Source organism: Leucoraja erinacea, chromosome 8 (assembly GCF_028641065.1).
Source record: "Leucoraja erinacea ecotype New England chromosome 8, Leri_hhj_1, whole genome shotgun sequence".
NCBI classification, from domain to species: Eukaryota; Metazoa; Chordata; class Chondrichthyes; order Rajiformes; family Rajidae; genus Leucoraja; species Leucoraja erinaceus.
The window spans coordinates 44,894,530-44,915,343 of NC_073384.1; the positions used below are offsets into that span (position 1 = coordinate 44,894,530).

At 39.8% G+C, this 20,814-nt stretch overlaps 1 protein-coding gene across 1 annotated transcript in view; it reads right to left on the reverse strand.

The window, feature by feature from the left end:
• lrpprc (leucine-rich pentatricopeptide repeat containing) overlaps window positions 1-20,814 on the reverse strand; it is a 135,572-nt gene continuing 114,758 nt past the window's right edge. Inside the window, exons 31-38 of the mRNA XM_055639619.1 lie at window positions 19,225-19,313; window positions 17,414-17,618; window positions 15,651-15,787; window positions 8,684-8,799; window positions 3,455-3,529; window positions 2,421-2,505; window positions 2,164-2,306; window positions 1-209 (exon numbers count right to left, since the gene is read on the reverse strand). Coding sequence (XP_055495594.1) covers window positions 141-209; window positions 2,164-2,306; window positions 2,421-2,505; window positions 3,455-3,529; window positions 8,684-8,799; window positions 15,651-15,787; window positions 17,414-17,618; window positions 19,225-19,313 — 919 coding nt within the window. The 3' untranslated portion in view covers window positions 1-140. The remainder of the gene's footprint in view (window positions 210-2,163; window positions 2,307-2,420; window positions 2,506-3,454; window positions 3,530-8,683; window positions 8,800-15,650; window positions 15,788-17,413; window positions 17,619-19,224; window positions 19,314-20,814) is intronic.

Consider the following 20,814-nt stretch of genomic DNA (forward strand, 5'->3'; position numbering starts at 1 on the left):
TTTGCACCTCCAATTTTTTTTATTTGTCACATTAAATACCCTATACAGTCAAACATATATTTAGTCACCACATTTCAGAAATACACAATCATTTTCGCTCTTCAACAGTATAAAAGTGTCTGATCAGTTCAATCTTCCTCTTAGTCTTCTTCAGAAGATCCTGCTGCTTTTTCTCGCTTCAGCTTTTCTGCATAAAATTTAAAGCTCTCCTGTTTTGAAAAGCAGAAATATTTATATAAATAAATCATGTCCTTCTGCTATGGATTAACGTGACACTAATCCCATTACCCGCACTAGGCCTGAACCCCTCCACATCTTGGAGTAACTCAGCGGGACAGGCTGCATATCTAGAGAGAAGGAATGGGTGATGTTTCAGTCAAGACCCTTCTTCAGAGTTTGAAGGAGGGTCTCGACCCGAAATATCACCCATTCCTTCTCTCCAGAGATGCTGCCTGTCCCGCTGAGTTACTCCAGCATTTTGTGTCTACCTTCCATTTAAATCAGCATCTGCAGTTTTTTCCTCCACATCCCCTCCACATCTTTCCTGTCTAAAATAATGTACCCCTGAAATACTGTCACCATTACAACAGGAATGTGCATAGAGACAAGGATAGCTCTCTGCTCTTTGATAGAGTACCATTAAATTAGTTGAGTCCCCTGATGGGACAGAGAAATTTTAAAACAGTCTTTTAAATCTCATCTGAGAAACGATGTTAGTAATAGTCAGCATTCCCTGTGCACAAGAGTGTCGGCATAGATTTTTGAGCTCAAGTCTCTGGAGTGGGGCTTGAACTCACACCTACTGAGAGGTGAGAATCGCATTAGCTAAGCCATAGCTGACACAGTTTAATGCATGGGCTGAGGAGATAACTTTCAGTTCAACAGACAATTCCCTGAATTACATTATGTTCTGAAAGGCAAAGTATGACTAAACTCCGACATGTCTCATCTGAGTTCAGGCATGTAAATGTGTTGACCTTTTCAACAGTGATGGAATTTAAGTCTTATTTGTAATTTAGTGCAACCAGAATGAACACTATATTGCATCCTCCTTCTCAAAATAAATGACGAGTGAAGGCAAAAATAGGTAAAAACTAAGGAAACAAACACGCTTGTAATGTGTAGGAAAGAACTGCAAATGCTGGTTTAAATCGAAGGAAGAAACAAAATGTTGGAGTAACTCAGCAGGACAGGCAGCATCTCTGGAGAGAAGGAATGGTGACGTTTCAGGTCGAGTCTGAAGAAGGGTCTCGATCCGAAACATCACCCATTCCTTCTCTCCAGAGATGTTGCCTGTCCCGCTGAGTTACTCCAACATTTTGTGTCTACCTTCACTTGCTTTTAATGATCACTTCTTTGATGTGAAATTTAAAAGGTTTCAGAATTTCAGAATAAGTGCTCTCTTCTGGAGTTCTACCACCATCTAATGAAGGGACTCTCTTGTCAATAAGGTCCTTATAAGAAAGGGAAGGTTTGCCTGGAGAGGTGACATCAAAATGACACTTCTGGGATAACTGGTGCTGAATCAAGGGAAATCTCACAATTCAATCTTCTAATGTGGGGACTGTCATAGTAGTGTAGTTACTCACAATCTTGAACCTACATAGCAATTCAATTAGGTAATGACAGATTTGATTCTCAACTTCATTTACCTGCACCAATATACTGGGGCTTGTGGATTAAATCATTTTGAATAAACAGCAAGGAACATGGGATGCAGAACTACATTTTTCCAAGATATCTTTGTTGCTTCTTTTCTGAGTAAATAGATGAGGGTAGGATGGAACATGGCAGAGGAAGCTCAGCTTTGATCTCCTTTGCCATCGAGTTGCCAACTGCAATAGAGAAAAATCAGCCTCGGGCCACATGATAGAACCTGTAATCTACTCATTTGTAGCAAATTTGTTTTGTATTGCCACACTGTGCATTCTTCACCTGTTCTAATACTGAGGATGAAACAACAAAGAACTGAATGTGTTGTTGGTACAACCCATACAAAGTAAGAAATCCTGAGCTTCACGGATGTCCTGAATCAAAAACAGTTTCCAGCACGTTTCCTCGTAGTGTGCTGTGCATTAATGCAATGGTCATGTCATCTTAGATTTACCCTAGGTAATAGATCAATGGCTGAAACAATGAATGATTGGAGAAGTCAATACCCACAGGTGGCTCAGTAAAGGAGAGAGATTCTCCCGAATTTTTCAATAGCCCAGCAAGCCGCTTCAGGAATAACTCATCTGGTACCATTTTCTCTTCTTTAACCTTTTCATACAAAGCCTTCGCAGAGACCACATTATTGTCTAATGCTGAAGAGACAAAAAACAGCATATGAATTGCCTTATGACTACCGCCGAACACAGATAATTATTGGTACGAAAAACTGATTTATTTGATGATAATCTTCATGTTATAAAGCTTACCATAACACTTCATTAGGTATGCATATGCAGTTTCTTTATCTGGAAAGTCCTGGATCAGATCAAGTAGCCCAAGTATTTTGTGAGCCTGAGGATGTAAACACACACAATTTAACCAGATTGTACAATGTTCAATGTGAAGCATCTCAAGACACCCAGATATTGTCAAGAGGTACTGTATAAATATAGGTGTTTTTTTTAATATAAAGCCATTAGGACAGTCTGTGCAGGTGCTTCGGACGTAATGAAATAAATTGGATGAAGCTTACATCTATGCAAAAAGTGAACTCTTTCCTTCGGCCCATAGCCTTGTGTCATATTTCCTGACAAAACAGAAGGACCTTCAGCCCCTGAAGTCCATGCTGGCTCTCAGAATACCCATAATATCCCAAATTCCACATCTCCCTGCAACCTATTCTCCTTCACACTCTCTTAACTCCATCTCAATTCCCCTGCCACCCACCTGCAACGAGGAAATTTAACAGTTGCCAATTAATCTGTCAGCATCTTTGGGTTGTTGGAGGGTATGGAAGATCACATCTTGGTCTCTGGAACTGCAAGGAAGCTGATGTCATGACTTGTTATATTGTCTTCTCTGGCAGCGTAGTTATTTTAGGCAACCGGTTATTCATCTGAAGATTTCCAATGAGTCTTTATTACACAAATCATGCTTCAAATTACTTTAAAAATAATGTCCTGGGAAGGATGGGTGGGTTTGCCCTTATCCATCCCTCGACTTGGATGACATGTAGATTGTCGATTCTGCATGAGGTATGCGGACCTGGGATGGAGGAGAGGTGGCCGCTGCTACCAATGAGTGGGGATGAAATGAAAGATAAATTTACACTCACAGCATGTTCAGGTTCCAACAAATAGCAAGGGTGCTCACGATATTACTAATACTAAAACATCACAAGACTTAATGTGGGTAAGATTTTTTTTAAAAAAAACAAATGCAAACAAATTCTACAAAATGCAAAAAACCCACCAATTAATGCAAATTAAATCACAGTGTTTTGTATCGTCAATGCTCATACCTGTCCAGCTTTCTGTGCAGTCCTTGTAATGAATGAAACCAAACTCCTTTTCTGCTCTGCAATTGCAGGGCATCTCTGAAAAACATCAAATTCCCAAAACATTATCTTGTGAAATGCCACTATTTTTTGTAACTCTTGAAACAAATAAGTTTGACTGTTCAGTATCTTTCAAAAAAAAAAAAATATTTAAATTACTTCCGTGATTACCACCTATCTATATTATACAAAAACACTTCCCTTTGTTCTCAACATTGCAAATTTCCGTGTGTATGCAGGGTTGTGTTGGCTTTCTTTTAATCTCCTTAATTTGTATCTTCTTCCAAAACGCTTGACCACAGGCTTCCCATTGTCACACATGCTACTTACATTTTTCCCCTCGACGGGATAAACATCTTCCCGTCGCATTCCAACTTATATTTCCAAAGTTTTTAATGTTTTAATCGTTTATTTAAAAAAATTAACTGCTTTCCAGTGGGAGACTCGCAGCACTTTCCATTGATGATGTCACAGTGCTATCTCACAGACGTCCAATCACAATGGATCTCATTTACATATCACATCACAATGGGACAGGGGTGGGAGATTGCAACCTTCACGTGTTTCCATGAATGCAATCAACCTGGCGTGCACAATCAAATAGAACAAGTTGTCCCCCTCCCTCTCTACACCCCCCCTCCCTCTCTAGGGAGTGGTGAGTACTATCTCTATGGGTGAGTGGTGGAGTACTGCATTCAGGGACCAGCCCTCCCCTGTGATGCTGCGTCCCCCCCCTCCCCCTCTCTCTCTACCCACCTCCCTCTCCCTCTCCGACAGCTGCACAGTCGTGTGTTTACAAGGAGTAAAGAAGGGGGCTGAGAACGGATCTTCGTGGAGCACTGGTGTTGAGTGAGGATTATCATGGAGGATGATCTGGCCCCTATCCTTACTGATTGGGGTTTGTTAGTTAGGAAGTCAGTTGCAGAGGTGGGTGCTGACTCCAAGTCCAGCAAGTTTAGTGATAAGCATGGTTGGTATAATGGTGTTGTGGGAACTGACTTCCTGTGCTTGATAAGCTGTAGGCACCTCCTGCGGTAAGCCTTTGGCTCTTTGGGTCACAGATGCCCTTGATGATATGGAAGAATCAATATGCCATGGTAATCAGCACATTTTCTACCTCTGAAGTGTTTTTAAGGTTTTTTTTTAATGAACCTCAGCCTTCTGGTACTTTTAAAACATGGAGTTTCCAAACCAAGAATGGCTTGTGCTTTAAGTTATTTAGTTCCTGGATCTCCTAGTCATTCCCATTAAAGCGGTCCAGGTGTGTTTGGTATAGATGTCTAACAATGGTGGACTTCATAGCACCTCAGATGCGACTCCTTCACTCAGCGGTCACGTATTTGATGTTTTTAAGCATTTAGTTGAGATTTTTTTTTGTCTTGAGCAAATGTTGTGCCATCTTGGACTGTTCCTATCCAATGATGAAAATGCTCCTACAGTCCAGTCTGGAGTTCCTAGATTTTGCAGATGAAGGAATATTAATATTTTTCCAAATCAGAATACTATCTCTTGGAAGGGGAGATGATGACAATCCATGTACTTGTTACCCATTTCCTTTTTTGCAGTAGAGATGGTGGATTTGAGGAATGCTGCTGGTGAAGGCTTGTTGGGCATTGCATTGCATCTCTTAAATAGTACTGTACAAGTACTCTGGTACCATCTATGTCTACTGGCAAGTAGAAGCAGTGAATGCTCCTAGGATACTAACAAATGGTGCTCTGCCAATAATAATGCTTCTGAATGTCAAGGGAGGCTCTTAAGTGGAGATGATGAATTGTAAATGGCACATGTATTGTCAATGTTATTTGCCACGAAACAGATCAAATATTTAAAAAATGCAATTGCTTATGTGAGGGGCATAAATGTCTTAATGCTCTACCTCAGGGGTTCCCAACGTTTTTCTTCCCGTTTACCCCTGGCAACTTTAACAGCAGGTAACAATGTTATTTCACTTATTTATGAACAACTAATGATGAACAGATACTGGTATACCAGAACCAAACACAGCCAGTCAATGAGAGAAAAAATATGTACAAATCCAGAATCAACAAATTTACCCCCAAGGTAGGCGAAATTTACCCCCGGGGTAAATTTACCCAAGGTTGGGAACCCTTGCTCTACCTAAACAAAAAAATAACAAGGCCTGAGAATGAACAAGCACTAAATAAAAATATATATATTTCACAAAATTGAGCTCTGCACTTCAGCAAAATAACGTTGTTGATGTAATTGCAAGTCAAGTACCGAGGTTACTAATTCTTGGAATAGCAGCCCATTCCTGACTTCCAGATTCAGTCCGGTTTTTCACGCAAGTCCTTCTCTTTCCCTTCAAGAAGAGGAGTCTGAGGAAGGCCCCGACCTGAAATGTCATCTGTCCATTCTCTCCATAGATGATACCTGGCCGGCTGAGTTCCTCCAGAACTTTGTGTTTTGCTCAAGATTTCAACACCTGCAGTTTTTTGTGTTTTGAATTGGTTATCATAGAACCCTAAAAAAAAATATTTAGATGCTGTTGCCTTGTACGGGTAAAATCTCCAATTGTCGTCATGTACTTGGGCAAATGGGAAGGTTCAGCTTAATAATAATAGTTGTGCAAAACTCTATGCAGGGAAAGTTGTTGCCCTGTACATGTGACAACATTTCTCCACCTTTAGCAAAAAAAACCTTAAAATATATGCCCTGCCACTAGTGTTTGCTTTTAGAATTCATAGAAGGGATAATCAAGTAAAATAGCTAAATGTTCAACTATATTTGTTAATTAATTGTGGGCTATGCCAGATAATATTTGGTTTGCTTTAAACTTTTGCATTTATTAATCACATTGCACTCCAGTAAAAGCTGCTTTGTTTACTGTCAGGAGAGTAAAGTGTGCACAGGCTGACAGCATGAGTACCCATGAACCCAGCAATCTGCAAGATCACTGATTGTTTGGCTGCCACCTGCTGGGAATAGACTCGTTGTCAGTGCATGTGTGTACACTGTCAATGGCAGCTTTTATTCCCCTTAGACTGCTCAACATTTGCTCTGTTTTACATCATAAACCATCAGAAAGCCTCAATGCTGTTGTCTCATTCTCTGAAGATTACCACCCTGTCATTTACAGCAAACTCAGAACATGTAGTAACAGCAACCTATGAATTTATGCATTTGAGAGTTCTTGGAAAATTGCAGACAGAACATGACTGACAAAAAAAAAAGCAAAGTAACGCAGCATGAAATCCTCGCAGAATAAATGGAACAGCATAGGTGATGGCCATCCAGGCCATCATGTCCGTGTCACGAATACTGGAAGACTGCACTTGCTCCAAACACAGGCAGCACTTCCAAGGGTAAGCTTAGAAAATGTTATTCACATCTATTAATGTAAAATATTGATTATAATATTCAATTATGCTTATTCCAGGCATAGCAGAATCACATTGAAATTAATGTATAAAATTTAATGTATTAAAAAATGTAAGCATAAAAAACCCCTTCTTATCTTCATTTCAGGTGGAGAAATAGATCTGTTTAATTATGAAAGTTATTTTTATTCCACTGGATAGTACTTAAAGAATACGGGAAACTTTTCTAGGACAACTAAAATAAGTGTGTGTGCTCTTCCATAATATTTTTAAATGGTTCCAATGTCAGAATACACCTGCCAATCTATTTAATAAAGAATATATAAATTCTAGGCATGTGTATATTGCTGACAAGGTCAATTTTGAATGCCCATTGGTAATTACCCAACAGAAGATGGTGGTGAGTCACGTACTTGAGCTGATAGAATCTTAGTGGTAAAGATACCAGCAGAGAAGTTAGGTAAGGTATACGTACTTCATTGATCCAGCAAAAATAATGGGTTGGTTGACAAATGAGCGAGTCAAGATGTTGTGCAATTTGAATGGCAGCTTGGAGGTGCCGATGAAGTTATGAAACTATGAGAGCCATTGATAGAGGTCGCGAGTCAGAACCTCTTTCCCAGGAAGGAAAAATCAAATACTAGAGCACACAGGTTTAAGGAGGGGGGGCAAGGTTTGAAGGAGATGTGTGGGGCAAGTTTTTTTTTTAAACAAGCGAGTGCCAGGAACACACTGCTAGGGGTGATGGTTGAGGCAGATTCCAAAGTGACATTTAAGAGACTTTTGGATAAGCAGGAAATGGAGGGAGATGGATTATGTGCAGGCATATAAGAATGGATCTTGGTATCATGTTCGGCACAGACATTGTGGGCCAAAGGGCCTGTTCCTGTGCAGTACTGTAATATGTTCTAAGTTTCCATATGCTTGATGTTCAACTCCGTCATTCTGGGTGGTAAGGGTTTGTGGAATGTTTTTAAGAAGGACTTACTGAGTTGTTGAGATGCATTTTGTATAGGGCACGCAACACACCATGGCCTATTGATGGAGAGCTATGGTTTTGGCTGACAAATAAGTTCGTTTTGGGGATAATGGGACTAAATCTATATAAGAATCAAGTAGGAAGATGTGGTTGAGGTTGAAGATCGGCTATGTCAGACTTGAAACAATATGTGGCCCAAACTAATTTCAAATGTTCCTCAGTTAGCTGGTTTGCCCTCTATAGTCTGATCTTCTTGAATGGTATTAAAGCCATCTTCATAACATGATAAATATTCATCATATTTCTGAGGAAGATGGTATTCTAACCAACTGGCATTGATGCTGGTGATGTTTTCTTAAGAATGTTTTTAATGTAAAGGGATATCTGCAAATGAAATTTCCCAGTACACAAAATAAAAAAGCAAAACTCAGCAGGTCCGGCAGTATCTGTGGAGGGGAATAGACAGTCAACATTGCATGTTGGGACCCTTCTTCAACCTGACCTGCTGAGTTCCTCCAGCTATCTATTTTTTGCTCAAGATTCCAGCATCTGCAGATCTCTTCTGTCTCCATAAAATAAAACAGAACTGGAATTAACTATCCATTTTTATTTATCTCGATTTTCTAAGGAAAAAAAATTGCCTAATTAATCAATAAGGAACTGTGTTCAATCCCGAGTAAATGTGATTGCTCACATTGGGATCAAGTTAAATGTGCATTCTGGCCATTTCTCAAGGCTGCAAAAACAACACAAAATCATTGCTATAGGTGCCAAGTGCTTAAATATGAATTAAAAAAATACAGGATGACAAAATGCATTTTAAATTATTTTTAAAATATAGAAAACCAATACAAAATTCTTAATGCGTACCTCTAAAATAAATTTGGCATCATCTGTTCTGTCACCATTTATGTACTGTAGAAAGAGATCTACTACAGGTGTGTACACTGCAAAATGGTTCGCTAACCGTTCAGCCATGGCACTCACTAGAAGACAAAAGACAAAATACTGTACTATTTTTCCCCAATAGATTTAAAAAATGAATCACAAGAACTTATTTTACCGCATTAGTAATCATTATCCATTGTACATTTTGTTGTTGCTTTCAATTTGTTTTTCAGCAACCCCAAACTTACTGGGTGGGAGAAGGGAAAATAACAGACAAGTGAAAGATTGGCTTGAATCTGTGCACTGTTTAGATTGCTGCTTGCTGAATTTTTGCTATATTCAAGAACTTTGAAGTGTGTAAAATAGTGAATGGAGGGAGTAGAAGATGAGGACAGAATGAAGCCTTGACTTTTAAATTTGGTATTTATTTCTTCCTACTTTTTTTTGCACACACTAACTGGAAAAGTCAAAGCTCTCCCTGATGTTATTTATAAAATGGCCACTCCTCATCTGTGCTGCATGTTATTCTCATCAGGTAGCTTGGCATCTTATGGGCAATCAACCGTCTTGCTATATCTTTTATAAATACACAATGTATTTATATCCTTTATAAATACACAATGGCTAAAACGGTACTCAGAAAAATACTATTAGTCATGGGGCCATACAGCATTGAAACAGGACCTTGGCGCAACTTGCCCATACTGACCAAGATGCCGCATCTAGGCTAGTCCCACCTGTCTGCGTTTGGACAATATCCCTCTAAACTGTTCCACTTGATGACCATTTCTCAAGAGAAACCCTTTTTGCTCCCAAAGGTAAAGTCATTTTTTACTTTTAGGTTTTTTAGTTTTACAACAAACCTTCCATGCTTCTACTATATCAGCTAATATGTAAAAACATGAAAGATAGTTTTGAATGGGGCTATGTATATGATAATAACTCAATGTACTTCACTGTAGTCCACTGTAATAACTCAATGTATCCACTGGAATGTTATCAATCTTCCTGATTGTAAACTGTAAAGTTTGAGACCACGTAAGGCCCTGTTGTGACTAGCACAAAGAAAACAAGTCCGGCATCTTGTAAGTAAGATTTAATCTGAACAAGCCACAGAAACTTCTCGAAGGTCACCTGACCTCAATCACGAGGCACAGGCATTTATATTAAAGGGGCACCGGCATTTATATTACATATACATCACATCTCCCCCTTTACTTTAATTACAATTCTCCCCCTTCCCTTAAATTACCTTACATCTCCCCCTTCAACCTTGGTCAAAACTAATAACTTGAACCTTTAATCAATTTAATGTGGATAAAATATCACAAATAACACAGTGCTCTTCATACTACAAAACTATAAAATAATTGCCCAACAATTTTACATAACAAGTCGAGTTGGAGGTTTTGACAATCGCCCACTTCTCGTGCAAGTCGTATTTCCAACTCGTTCTGTGTGCGAGTGTGGCTTGGCTCGCTTTGAGCCGATTCTCCCACCACAGAACCTTATGATGCGGCCTGTGATAGTTCTCTTGAGTCTAGGAGACTAGCTCCTTCTGGGAGAGGGATTTCTCCTTGTGGGAGAGTGTTCGCACTTATCTGCTGCGTGTTGCCAAGGCATAGCTCAGCTGCTTCGTGCGCAGGTCGTATGTCCTACCTGTTTCTGCGGAACTCAGTACCGCTTGGTGTAGAGATGATGTAGCTCCGAGGGGACAGGTTTTCTCTTGCAATACGGCCACGTTGCCACTCGATTGGTTTGGCATGAAACCACACCTGTTGTTGTTGTTCCAGGCATTGCAGCGGCTCGGCGTTTCCTTCTCATTGAAGTATGCTGCCTGTTTTTCTTGCCGGACGGCCAGTTGTGGTTTCATGGGAGGGACATGATGAGACCGTAAGAGTGATAGAGGCGATGGCAATTTGCTTCTTAACAGTCTACAGTTCAGTAACTGTGAAGGGGCATAGCCACCTGTCCCGTCAAGAGGGGTGTTGCGGTATTCGAGGATAGCGTACATCTGGTCACGGCTGGAAAGATGTCCAATCTCTCCGCAGGTATAACATCTCATGTACTGAGCAGGGCAGTAGTTGCCTTTATGCCTGCGGATGCATGACCGGCAGACGGTATCCTTACCAGAATCACGGATTTCTGTCTGTGGTTGTCTGGGTCACGAATCCCTGCCTCGGCCCCATGGCCGACTGGCGCTGTCCCGTTTCACGTAATCAACAGTCTCTTCGGTGTTGATGGCGGTTGGGGCAATCTGCTTCATCTGTTCGGCTGCTGCTTCAGCTATCAGACACGTCACTGCATTTTTCCAGTGTTAAATCATCGCATTGTAGTAGTTTTTCCCGGAGTGGCTGGCTGGTGATGCCGCAGAAAATTCTGTCTCGCAGCAATGAGTCATGGATAATGCCAAACTCGCAATCATTAGCTAAAGACTTCACTGCAGTCAGGTAGCTGGAGAAGGTCTCTCCTCGCCACTGATTACGTGTATTAAAGATGTATCTTGAGACAGTTAAGTTCTTTTTGGTTCACAGTATGCCTGAAACTTATTCTTCAGCGGTTGTATTTTGTCAGTTTCCTCCTGGGCAAACTCAAAGGTCTCATAAATCTCCTGAGCTGCCGGTCCGGCAACGTTGAGGAATGTTGCACAGCGAATCTTATCTGGTTTATTTGTTAGTTCTGTTGCCGCCTCGTACAGCTGGAATGCCCTTATCCAGTCCTTATAATTCTTGGCCAAGTTTCCTTGCATGGAGAGTGGCCCCGGAGACTTGAGTCCTCCATTCTTTTCTTTAGTTTTTTACTTTGACACCATGTAAAGTTTGACACCACATAAGGCCCTGTTGTGACATTTACATCACATAAACAATCTTCCTGATGTACTAGTGGCCAGAGGATCTGGGGTGATGGAGGAACTGAAGGAAATCCACATTAGGCAGGAAATGGTGTTGGGTAGACTCATGGGCGGAAATCCCGGGCGGGGACACACACGTCCCACCCATGTTTTGAAAGTTGGGGGACAATCTCCCCCATGTTTTGTAATCCGGATTTTGAAATTCGGTGAAAAAAAAATCTATTAAAATCTCCGCTTTCCGCGAGACAGTGGGGGCGTCACTGTTAAGCGCTTGTTAATTGTCTCTATTAACATCATATTAACAAGATGTGTCACCAATTGTGTTTTGACTAAGTATTACTGAAGGGATTCACGGAGAATTTTTTAAAGCTGCCTGATGCAGGTACAATTACCATTTGAACTAATTGGATGTATTGGTGGATGGGAAAGATGGGTATCGGATTTAAACGGGTCAGGTCATTAAGGGCTCTGGTCGAACGGGTTTCCTGGCTGGCTTGCAGGTAAGTCCCTCATTCACGGTCACTCATGTTATTTAGTATTTTTTTACCCATCTCTCTCTCTCTCTCCACCCTCCAAGGTTGGTTCTTCTGTTTGCCTTTATTTGCTTCAGTTTTATTTGTTTAAGTTTTATTTATCACATTGTAGCTTTTGAAAGATTCAAGCGGGTATCAGATGCTTTCTAAGGGCTGAACCGACCCGATCGCGGGGCCTTTCATCGCCCGGCACGGCTTAAAATCAAACTATGCATCGAGGCGATCGAGGCTCCCGATGTTGAAGCCCCTGTCGGCCGATTTTAAGCCGCGTCGGGTGATGAAAGGCCCCACGATTCAGGGCGGCCGAAGCTGGAGTTCGGAGTCGGTCACCAACCAGGTCAGCTCCCGATGTTACCGTCCACAGGGCTCACGAATGAAGCCTCCGAAGCATAACGCGCTCTACTCTGGAGTCTCACGAGCTTCGTTGGCTCGTCTCCAGTTGGTCCAAAATGCTGCCGCTCGCCTTTTAACCGGAACTCGAAAGAGGGAGCACATTACTCCAATTTTGGCCTCCCTCCACTGGCTCCCAGTGCACTTTCAAGTTCATTTTAAAATTCTTTTATTTGTTTTTAAATCATTGAATGGCCTCGCCCCGCCTTACCTCTCTGAGCTGCCCCACCTATATGCATCTACCCGGTGCCTCAGGTCAGCGGATCAGCTGCTCCTTGAGGTACCAAGGTCTAAGTGGAAGCTCAGAGGGGATAGAGCCTTTTCTGTTGCTGCCCCAGCACTCTGGAACACCTTGCCGCTGCAGATCAGACAGGCCCCTTCACTGTCCATCTTTAAATCCTCCCTAAAAACTCACTTTTATTCACTGGCTTTCGACACTGGCTGAGACATTGTTCCTGTTTTAGTGCTTTTAATGTCTTTTAATTTTTACTGTTTTTATAGTCCTGTCGTCTTAATGGTTTTAGTAGTTTGTAATAACTTTTTGTTGACTTCCCATGTACAACACTTTGTGGTAACTGATGTTGTCTAAAAGCGCTTTATAAATAAAGTTATTATTATTATTATTATTATTATCACCTGTGTGTGCGCGCGCACATGTGCGTGGCCACCAAGAAATTGTGTCCCCCCCATGTTTGGATAGCGATTTACACCCCTGGGTAGACTGATGGGGCTGAAGGCTGATACATCCCCAGGGCCTGATGGTCTGCATACCAGGGTACTGAAGGAAGTGGCTCTAGAAATCGTGGATCCATTGGTGATCATTTTCCAATGTTCTATAGATTCAGGATCAGTTCCTGTGGATTGGAGGGTAGCTAATGTTATTCCACCTTTTAAGACAGGTGGGAGAGAAAAAAAACAGGGAATTTTAGACCAGTTAGCCTGACATCGGTGGTGGGGAAGATGCTGGAGTCAATCATAAAAGATGAAATAGCGGCACATTTGGATAGCAGTAACAGGATCAGTCCGAGTCAGCATGGATTTACGAAGGGGAAATCACGCTTGACTAATCTTCTGGACTTTTTTGAGGATGTAACTAGGAAAATGGACAAGGGAGAGCCAGTGGATGTAGTGATCCTGGACTTTCAGAAAGCATTTGATAAGGTCCCACATAGGAGATTAGTGGGGAAAATTAGGGCACATGGTATTGGGGGTAGAGTGCTGACATGGATAGAAAATTGGTTGGCAGACAGGAAACAAAGAGTAGGGATTAACAGGTCCCTTTCAGAATGACAGGCATTGACTAGTGGGGTACCGCAAGGCTCGGTGCTGGGATTGCAGCTATTTACAATATATATTAATGATTGAGATGAAGGGATTACAAGTAACATTAGCAAATTTGTGGATGATGCAAAGCTGGGTGGCATTGTGAACTGTGAAGGATGCTATGAGAATGCAGGGTGACTTGGACAGGATGGGTGAATGGGCAGATGCATGGCAGGTGCAGTTTAATGTAGATAAATGTGAGGTTATCCACTTTGGTAGCAAAATCAGGAAGACAGATTATTATCTAAACGGTGTCAAGTTGGGAAAAGGGGAAGTACAACGGGATCTGGGGGTCCTTGTTCATCAGTCAATGAAAGTAAGCACGCAGGTACAGCAGGCAGTGAAGAAAGCAAATGGCATGTTGGCCTTCGTAACAAGAGGAGTTCAGTATAGGAGCAAAGAGGTCCTTCTGCAGTTGTACAGGGCCCTAGTGAGACCACACCTGGAGTATTGTGTGCAGTTTTGGTCTCCAAATTTGAGGAGGGACATTCTTGCTATTGAGGGAGTGCTGCATAGGTTCACAAGATTAATTCACGGGATGGCTGGACTGTCATATGTTGAGAGAATGGGGCGGCTGGGCTTGTATACTCTGAAATTTAGAAGGATGGGAGGGGATCTTATTGAAACATATAAGATTATGGGTTTGGACACGCTAGAGGCAGGAAATATGTTCCCGATGTTGGAGGAGTCCAGAACTAGGGGCCACAGTTTAAGAATAAGGGGCAAGCCATTTAGAACAGAGATGAGGAAACACTTTTTCACACAGAGAGTTGTGAGTCTGTGGAATTCTCTGCCTCAGAGGGCGGTGGAGTCCGGTTCTCTGGGTACTTTCAAGAGCTAGATAGGGCACTTAAAGATAGTGGAGTCAGGGGATATGGGGAGAAGGCAGGAACGGGGTACTGATTGTGGATGATCAGCCATGATCGCATTGAATGGTGGTGCGGGCTCGAAGGGCCGAAGGGCCTACTTTAGTTTAGTTTTGGATGTTAAAAAACCATAAAGATATAAGTACTGTATTAGAAAAAGTCTTAATGGCAAAATTAGGTGGGGTGGGTGGTAGAGAGGTTCAGGGTGACAATTCTGGAGCTGAGGACATTAGTAGCATACTGCAGGGGATAATTTCCAGCTTGATCTAATCTGGTGAAAGGGTAAAACAGTTCTCTATCACTATCTTTCAAATTTTTACATCCCTTGGACTTATGAAAGCAAAGTTGAGGGCTATCCTAGGGAGTAGTCATGGTGAAAAAGAACAATTATTTTAATCAGTGTCAAATGTAAAGACAAGGGTTTGGTTGAGCAGATCAATGCCTGCAAAAACACAGTGCAAATCAAAGGCCAAAAGCTGGATAGCAGAGACTTGACTAAAAAGATCACATCTAAATTACAGGTAAACACAAAATTCTGGAGTAACTCAGCAGGACAGGCGGCATCTCTGGAGAGAAGGAATGGGTGACGTTTCGGGTCGAGACCCTTCTTCAGACTTCAGATCTAAATTACATCATGATTGCACTTTGCCAATACTCTACTAATTTCCACACTCAAACTCACCAAACACTCTGGCTTGAGAACTGCCAGTTGGCATGCATCTCAGGTTGAAATATTCCTGTGATATGCTTCTCTCTCAGGCAGATAAGATGACTGAAAATATATATAGCCAGCCTGTAGCCAGATTGTGAACTTCAAACTAATTTTTAGCAGTGGACTCACAGAACAAGAAATGGATATACAAGGACCAAAGGAAATCTGAACATCTGGCGAATAACCTGCCCTGTTTTTTTACATCTCCTCATCCCTGTACATACCTGCTTTACCCAACACATAACAAGCAGCAAGTATAGTTAGATAAACTTACATTTATCGACCGCTTCATCACATTTTCCCTCCATAACCTTACGGAATACGTAGGACATGCTTGTTAGCTGTTGCTGAGAATTTTCACTTGGAATGTACAAGGGCTCAACATATTGCACAGCTGCATCAATGTTACCACTGAAAAAAATATAAGTTTTTATTATATCATTGCTGAATTATAAAAGCACCTGGATATTAAACATAGAGGTAAAAATAATTGTTTTATCTTTTACCCTCCATAAATGTTACAAAATTAGTTATTTTCGTGCAGCTGTTACAGCAGTGAAGCAGAAATTATGAAACCAGAAAAATAATTCACAGATGAATGGACACAATCAACACTAATCAGATGCATTACTGTAACGAACTATGACCTTGAAAAGTCTAAATCACCATGTTATGCTCCAAAGGGAATTATATTAAATGACATGGAATGCCCTGTGGCTACTTGTACAGTCAGCTTACAAAGTGCACTGAATTCTTAAACATGCAAATATTGCACCAAAGGAATTTTATCTAAATAATGCAAACTGAAAAGTCAAATCACCTTGATCATTCAATGAAATACTTAGATACAGAATCACCTTTGCTTCTGCAGACACAACTTACTTTGCAAGATGAATGCAGGAGTAAATTTTCTTTTGAAAAACGCGTTTTGAAATGCTGTAAACAAACAGCTACACAAATAGCCTCATTTTTTAATAAAGGTGAAACTGGAAAGTTGCAATACCCTCCAAGGGGAGACAAATATTTTTTTAAATGGACTGTGAATCTGGGTTCGGCAGGACAGCTATACATTATATGTGTTAATCCTAAAATCAGGAATCACAGAAATATAGATTTTCATGTTGACATTTCTTCCAAATTTAAAAGTCAATCAAAATCCTTGCACCATGCCAATTTTTAACAACCCCCCCCCTGTAGCAATATAGTGCATTCTAGGTCATAAAGGAAAACTTTCCATTTTACAAACTGTTTTGCATCAGAGACTAACTGACTAACTGTGTAATATCATGCACAATGCTCAAACATATCTGGAGTATCTGCAGTGGCACAGTATCATTCACTGATTAATAAGTAAGTGGCAGGCAGCCATAGAACACAATTTATATTCCACTCGTACTTCAACTATGACTAGCTATCAAGTCTATTTGCAGCTGTCCAGGAAAACCATATTGCAAAGATTTAGTATCCTTCTCAGAGGAAATAAAAGGTTTGAATTGTTTGGCATGATTCAAGACTTCATGAATTAAAATCATTGCTAATTTTTTTAAGATCAATTATTTACTTGTTTATATCAATCATTTTTAATAATGTGGATGACTTAATTGTGAGAATACAAAATAGAAGCTCAAAATAATAATTTTTTTGGATGATTATGTGCATTTTCCATCCTAGCTCTTCTTTAAAGTACTTCATATTATATATTAAAAATATACAAATCCTTATTTAACCATGATCGGCGTTCGTACAGATAATCATTGCAGCTCTGAATGTACAGAGGATAATCATTTTATTGCTTTTCATAAACTGGCAAAGATTGGGATGAGACAAGAAAGTCAGAAGGAACGACGAAACCAAAATAAAGCACAAGCTGTTGAGTAATGTAAGGTAATTAATATTAATGAGAAATTATATGAAAATGCATGTATTTTGTGGATTAAAATTAAGCATTATTAGGTTTCATGATTGTGTAAATTGTGAAATGTTTCTATTATTCATTATTATTATTTATTATCATAAAAGCAGCAAAGGTTTATTTACCTCTTTATGTGAGCCAGGACTAAGTTGTTGACAAATAGCATCTTAGATAAATTGATCGATTGTGGCATGTTTCCCATCAACTTCTCCAGAGATTGAATTTGCTCCACATCTCCCTTCAAACCCAAAGCCTGAATTAGTCGTGCAATAGCAAGCTGGCTGGGCACTTGATTAGTTTGCAACATCTCCTTCAGAACTGCCACACCATCTACAAGGAAATATTTAAATCAAAACTGAAAGGGATTCATAAAATTATATCAGAGGTAATTTATTATTTCCAAAATAATCCGATCAATCTCTGAAAATATGCTCTTGTAGTTAACACGTAAAAAAAAGTTCCTTAACTAATTCAATTTACAGATAATTTCCCACGTTTCCCCACCCCATTTTTAGCCCTTTGGGTTCCCATTTCATGAGAATGAACAGCTTTGCAGATTTGATGAATAACATGCAAAATATTGTAGTTTTAAATTCAATTAACTATACATTCAGTTTTAGTTCAGGCACTTGTCAGTAGCACATAAATAAAGGCCATTTGAGAGACGTTATTTTACATTTATTTTCTTTGAGAAACATTTACTTTCATAAACTGATTTACAATGAAAAAGGGCAACCAAATGTCTTCGTACAGCTTCCCCAAGTTTTTCACATTTCCAAAGCAAGAAAAGACCTGAATATAATGTATAATATGAAAAAATATGCTCATTTAATCTTTAAAGCCTTAGTTGCAGAACAGCAACAATAAAAATGTTCCTAATTCTGTGGCAAATAATATTTAGTGAATTCATGAACTGATGTAGGAAAAATTCATTAAAACCTCATTTTTGCATAATAATTAACATGTACAGTATGATTAAAAAAGAAACCATTAAGCATTACTTTGAACAACTTCAACACAAATATCTGTTTGTGTGCAGTAAATGTTTAAGTATCATTCAACATACTATTTTACCAATACACATGCTGGACAATTGAGTTAAATCAAAGCACAAAAGTCTATTAATGGATTCGTTATAAAGAATACACAGTATCAAACAAGATTAATATCAGACAAAAGGCAGGGTACAAATGGCAATGTGATAGCAATGTGAATTCTCGTTTCTGCGTGTTTCCTTTTTGTTGCTTAAACCAGAGTACAACTTAAAAGAACTGAGGATTAATTAAACCAAAATGAAAGCAAAAGTTTCAATTTTGCACATTCCACTTTGTTTGCAGATATATGCACTATTAATTGTTAATATCAGCCTTTCTGGCAGCATGTTTAAGAATGTACATTTAATTTATCATGCAAAGATACATTCACAAACCAATATCGCAATGAAAATAATAATATACTGAATACACAAATATTTCTCACCCATCCTCAAATAAAAGTTATGCAATACCTTTTTTTCAATCATTTTTTATTAATATTGATTTGGTGCAAGGTTTTCTTTGATTTTGTAACTATTTAAAGGTGAATTTGTTCATTCATCCAGTTATAAAATTCTTGAAAGCTTGTAGTTTCATTTCTCCCCCACCACCCACCTCCGTAAGTCTGCAACCACAGCCCACTGGTTTAGCTAAGACAAAACCATCCTCTGTTAAATTGAATGGAAACTGGACTAAGTGGCCAAATGACAAGTACATTCATATTCAGCTTCAGTTGTATTATAGATGCATATATAGTAATTTATGTCTCTCAGCTATTACAAAAGACTCTTGATAAGCAGGTAATTTGCTAAATGGACTCCTTTATCACAGCATACGAAAGGCGTTACATGAAAATCTGCAGAGGCATTAACATGATGTAAAGGTCATAATGTGTGACATACCTTTCAGATTATCCCGCCTAACTTGCGTTATGATGAGTAGGCTGTTGGCAGCGTCGTTCAGTGTAAAGCCCTTGATGCGGGTCTCAACTCTAAAGAAGCAGACATTTAGAAAGGAATTACTGACATGCTTCTGATATGATAATAAATGGTTGAGACGGAGGTGAAATTACAAAAACTACTATTCCAATGTTAAAAATTTTGCCACAAATGTCGACCTGAAGACAGCTTTTATGTTAGAACGTCAAATACTGAAAAAACTGATTTTCCTTTTTCTTTCCTTTTTCTTGGTTCTGACAGCTGCCATAAGTGGTATCCTAGGCAGCAAAGAGAGAGTAATGCTTAGGCAAGTGGACTAGCTGCCAGAATATTATCTCTCAAATGGAGATATTAGACATTGAAAAAGTCACGGATCAGAGTTTCAAATGCAGGTAATTTTTCTTTATTGGGGCTGTAGAGTGGGAAGGTGGACTGACAGGTATAAAATTGATGGCTGCTGGCAAAGAATCATGCCTTGCTGTGAAATCAGAACCACTTACAATATCCACCAACAGCAATAAGTAACAACAGCAGTTTACAACTAAGAGACATTGTCAATAAGCAGTTCATTACAGAGTCACAGGACCACAAATAATGCTTTAAAAATCATACAACACCACATGCTGCACAAAGTGGCACCAAATATTTAAGTTATTATATCAGTTCTCTGGATGTGAAATGTATACTTTAAATGTAAAACTTTAACTAACATTTTAAATCTTCAAATCTTCAAAACATACAACTGTTTCATTTCTCACAACTGAAAAATACAGTCCTTTTGAAAGAAAACATAGGAAGCTTGGCCATAGGTAGTACTTTAGGTAGAAGGCTGCAGGTTCAGGATTAAAAATTAATGTGGTACCAAATCAGTACCACAGATCAAAGGGGCCATTTTGCATATGATGATTAATCAAGATCGAACTCAAGAACAGCCGAAGATTTCAACAATGTGTTCCTTCTGGAACCAAGACACCAGACACCAGATCAATTATTTTTCTGTTTGCTTGAGCCAAATACCCAGGGTGGAAATGTTAACTACCAGAGGGCACCTTTACAGTGAGTTGGGGAATGTTTGATAGAAGATATATAAGGCAAAACATTTTTTTTTAACACAGAAGGTGGTGGTGCCTGGTAAACGGTAGATAGTATTTAAGTAACATTTAGGCACTATTCACACTAATACATGAACAGGCAGGGAATAGAGGTTTAAAGCTTGGAAATGAAAAGAGGTGAATGGGTAATTATTGCATTTGCAGTGTAAAGGCCTGTCCCAATTAGGCAATTTTTTTGGGGACTGCCGGTGACTGTCAGTCGTAGCAGGTCGCCGAAAAACCGGCGACTAGACCCCCCTAAGATAATGTCTATGACAATGTCTACGATAAGCTACAACAACCTACCACCTAGTCGACGTCAAGCTACGGCACGCCATCAACTGAAGACAATTCAGTTGCCAGTACCTGTCGCCAGTTGACGTAGGTAATCGCCAATGGAATTCACCAAATTCAGCACCGGCGACAACCTAAGTCAACTGGCAACAACCTACGACAGCACCTA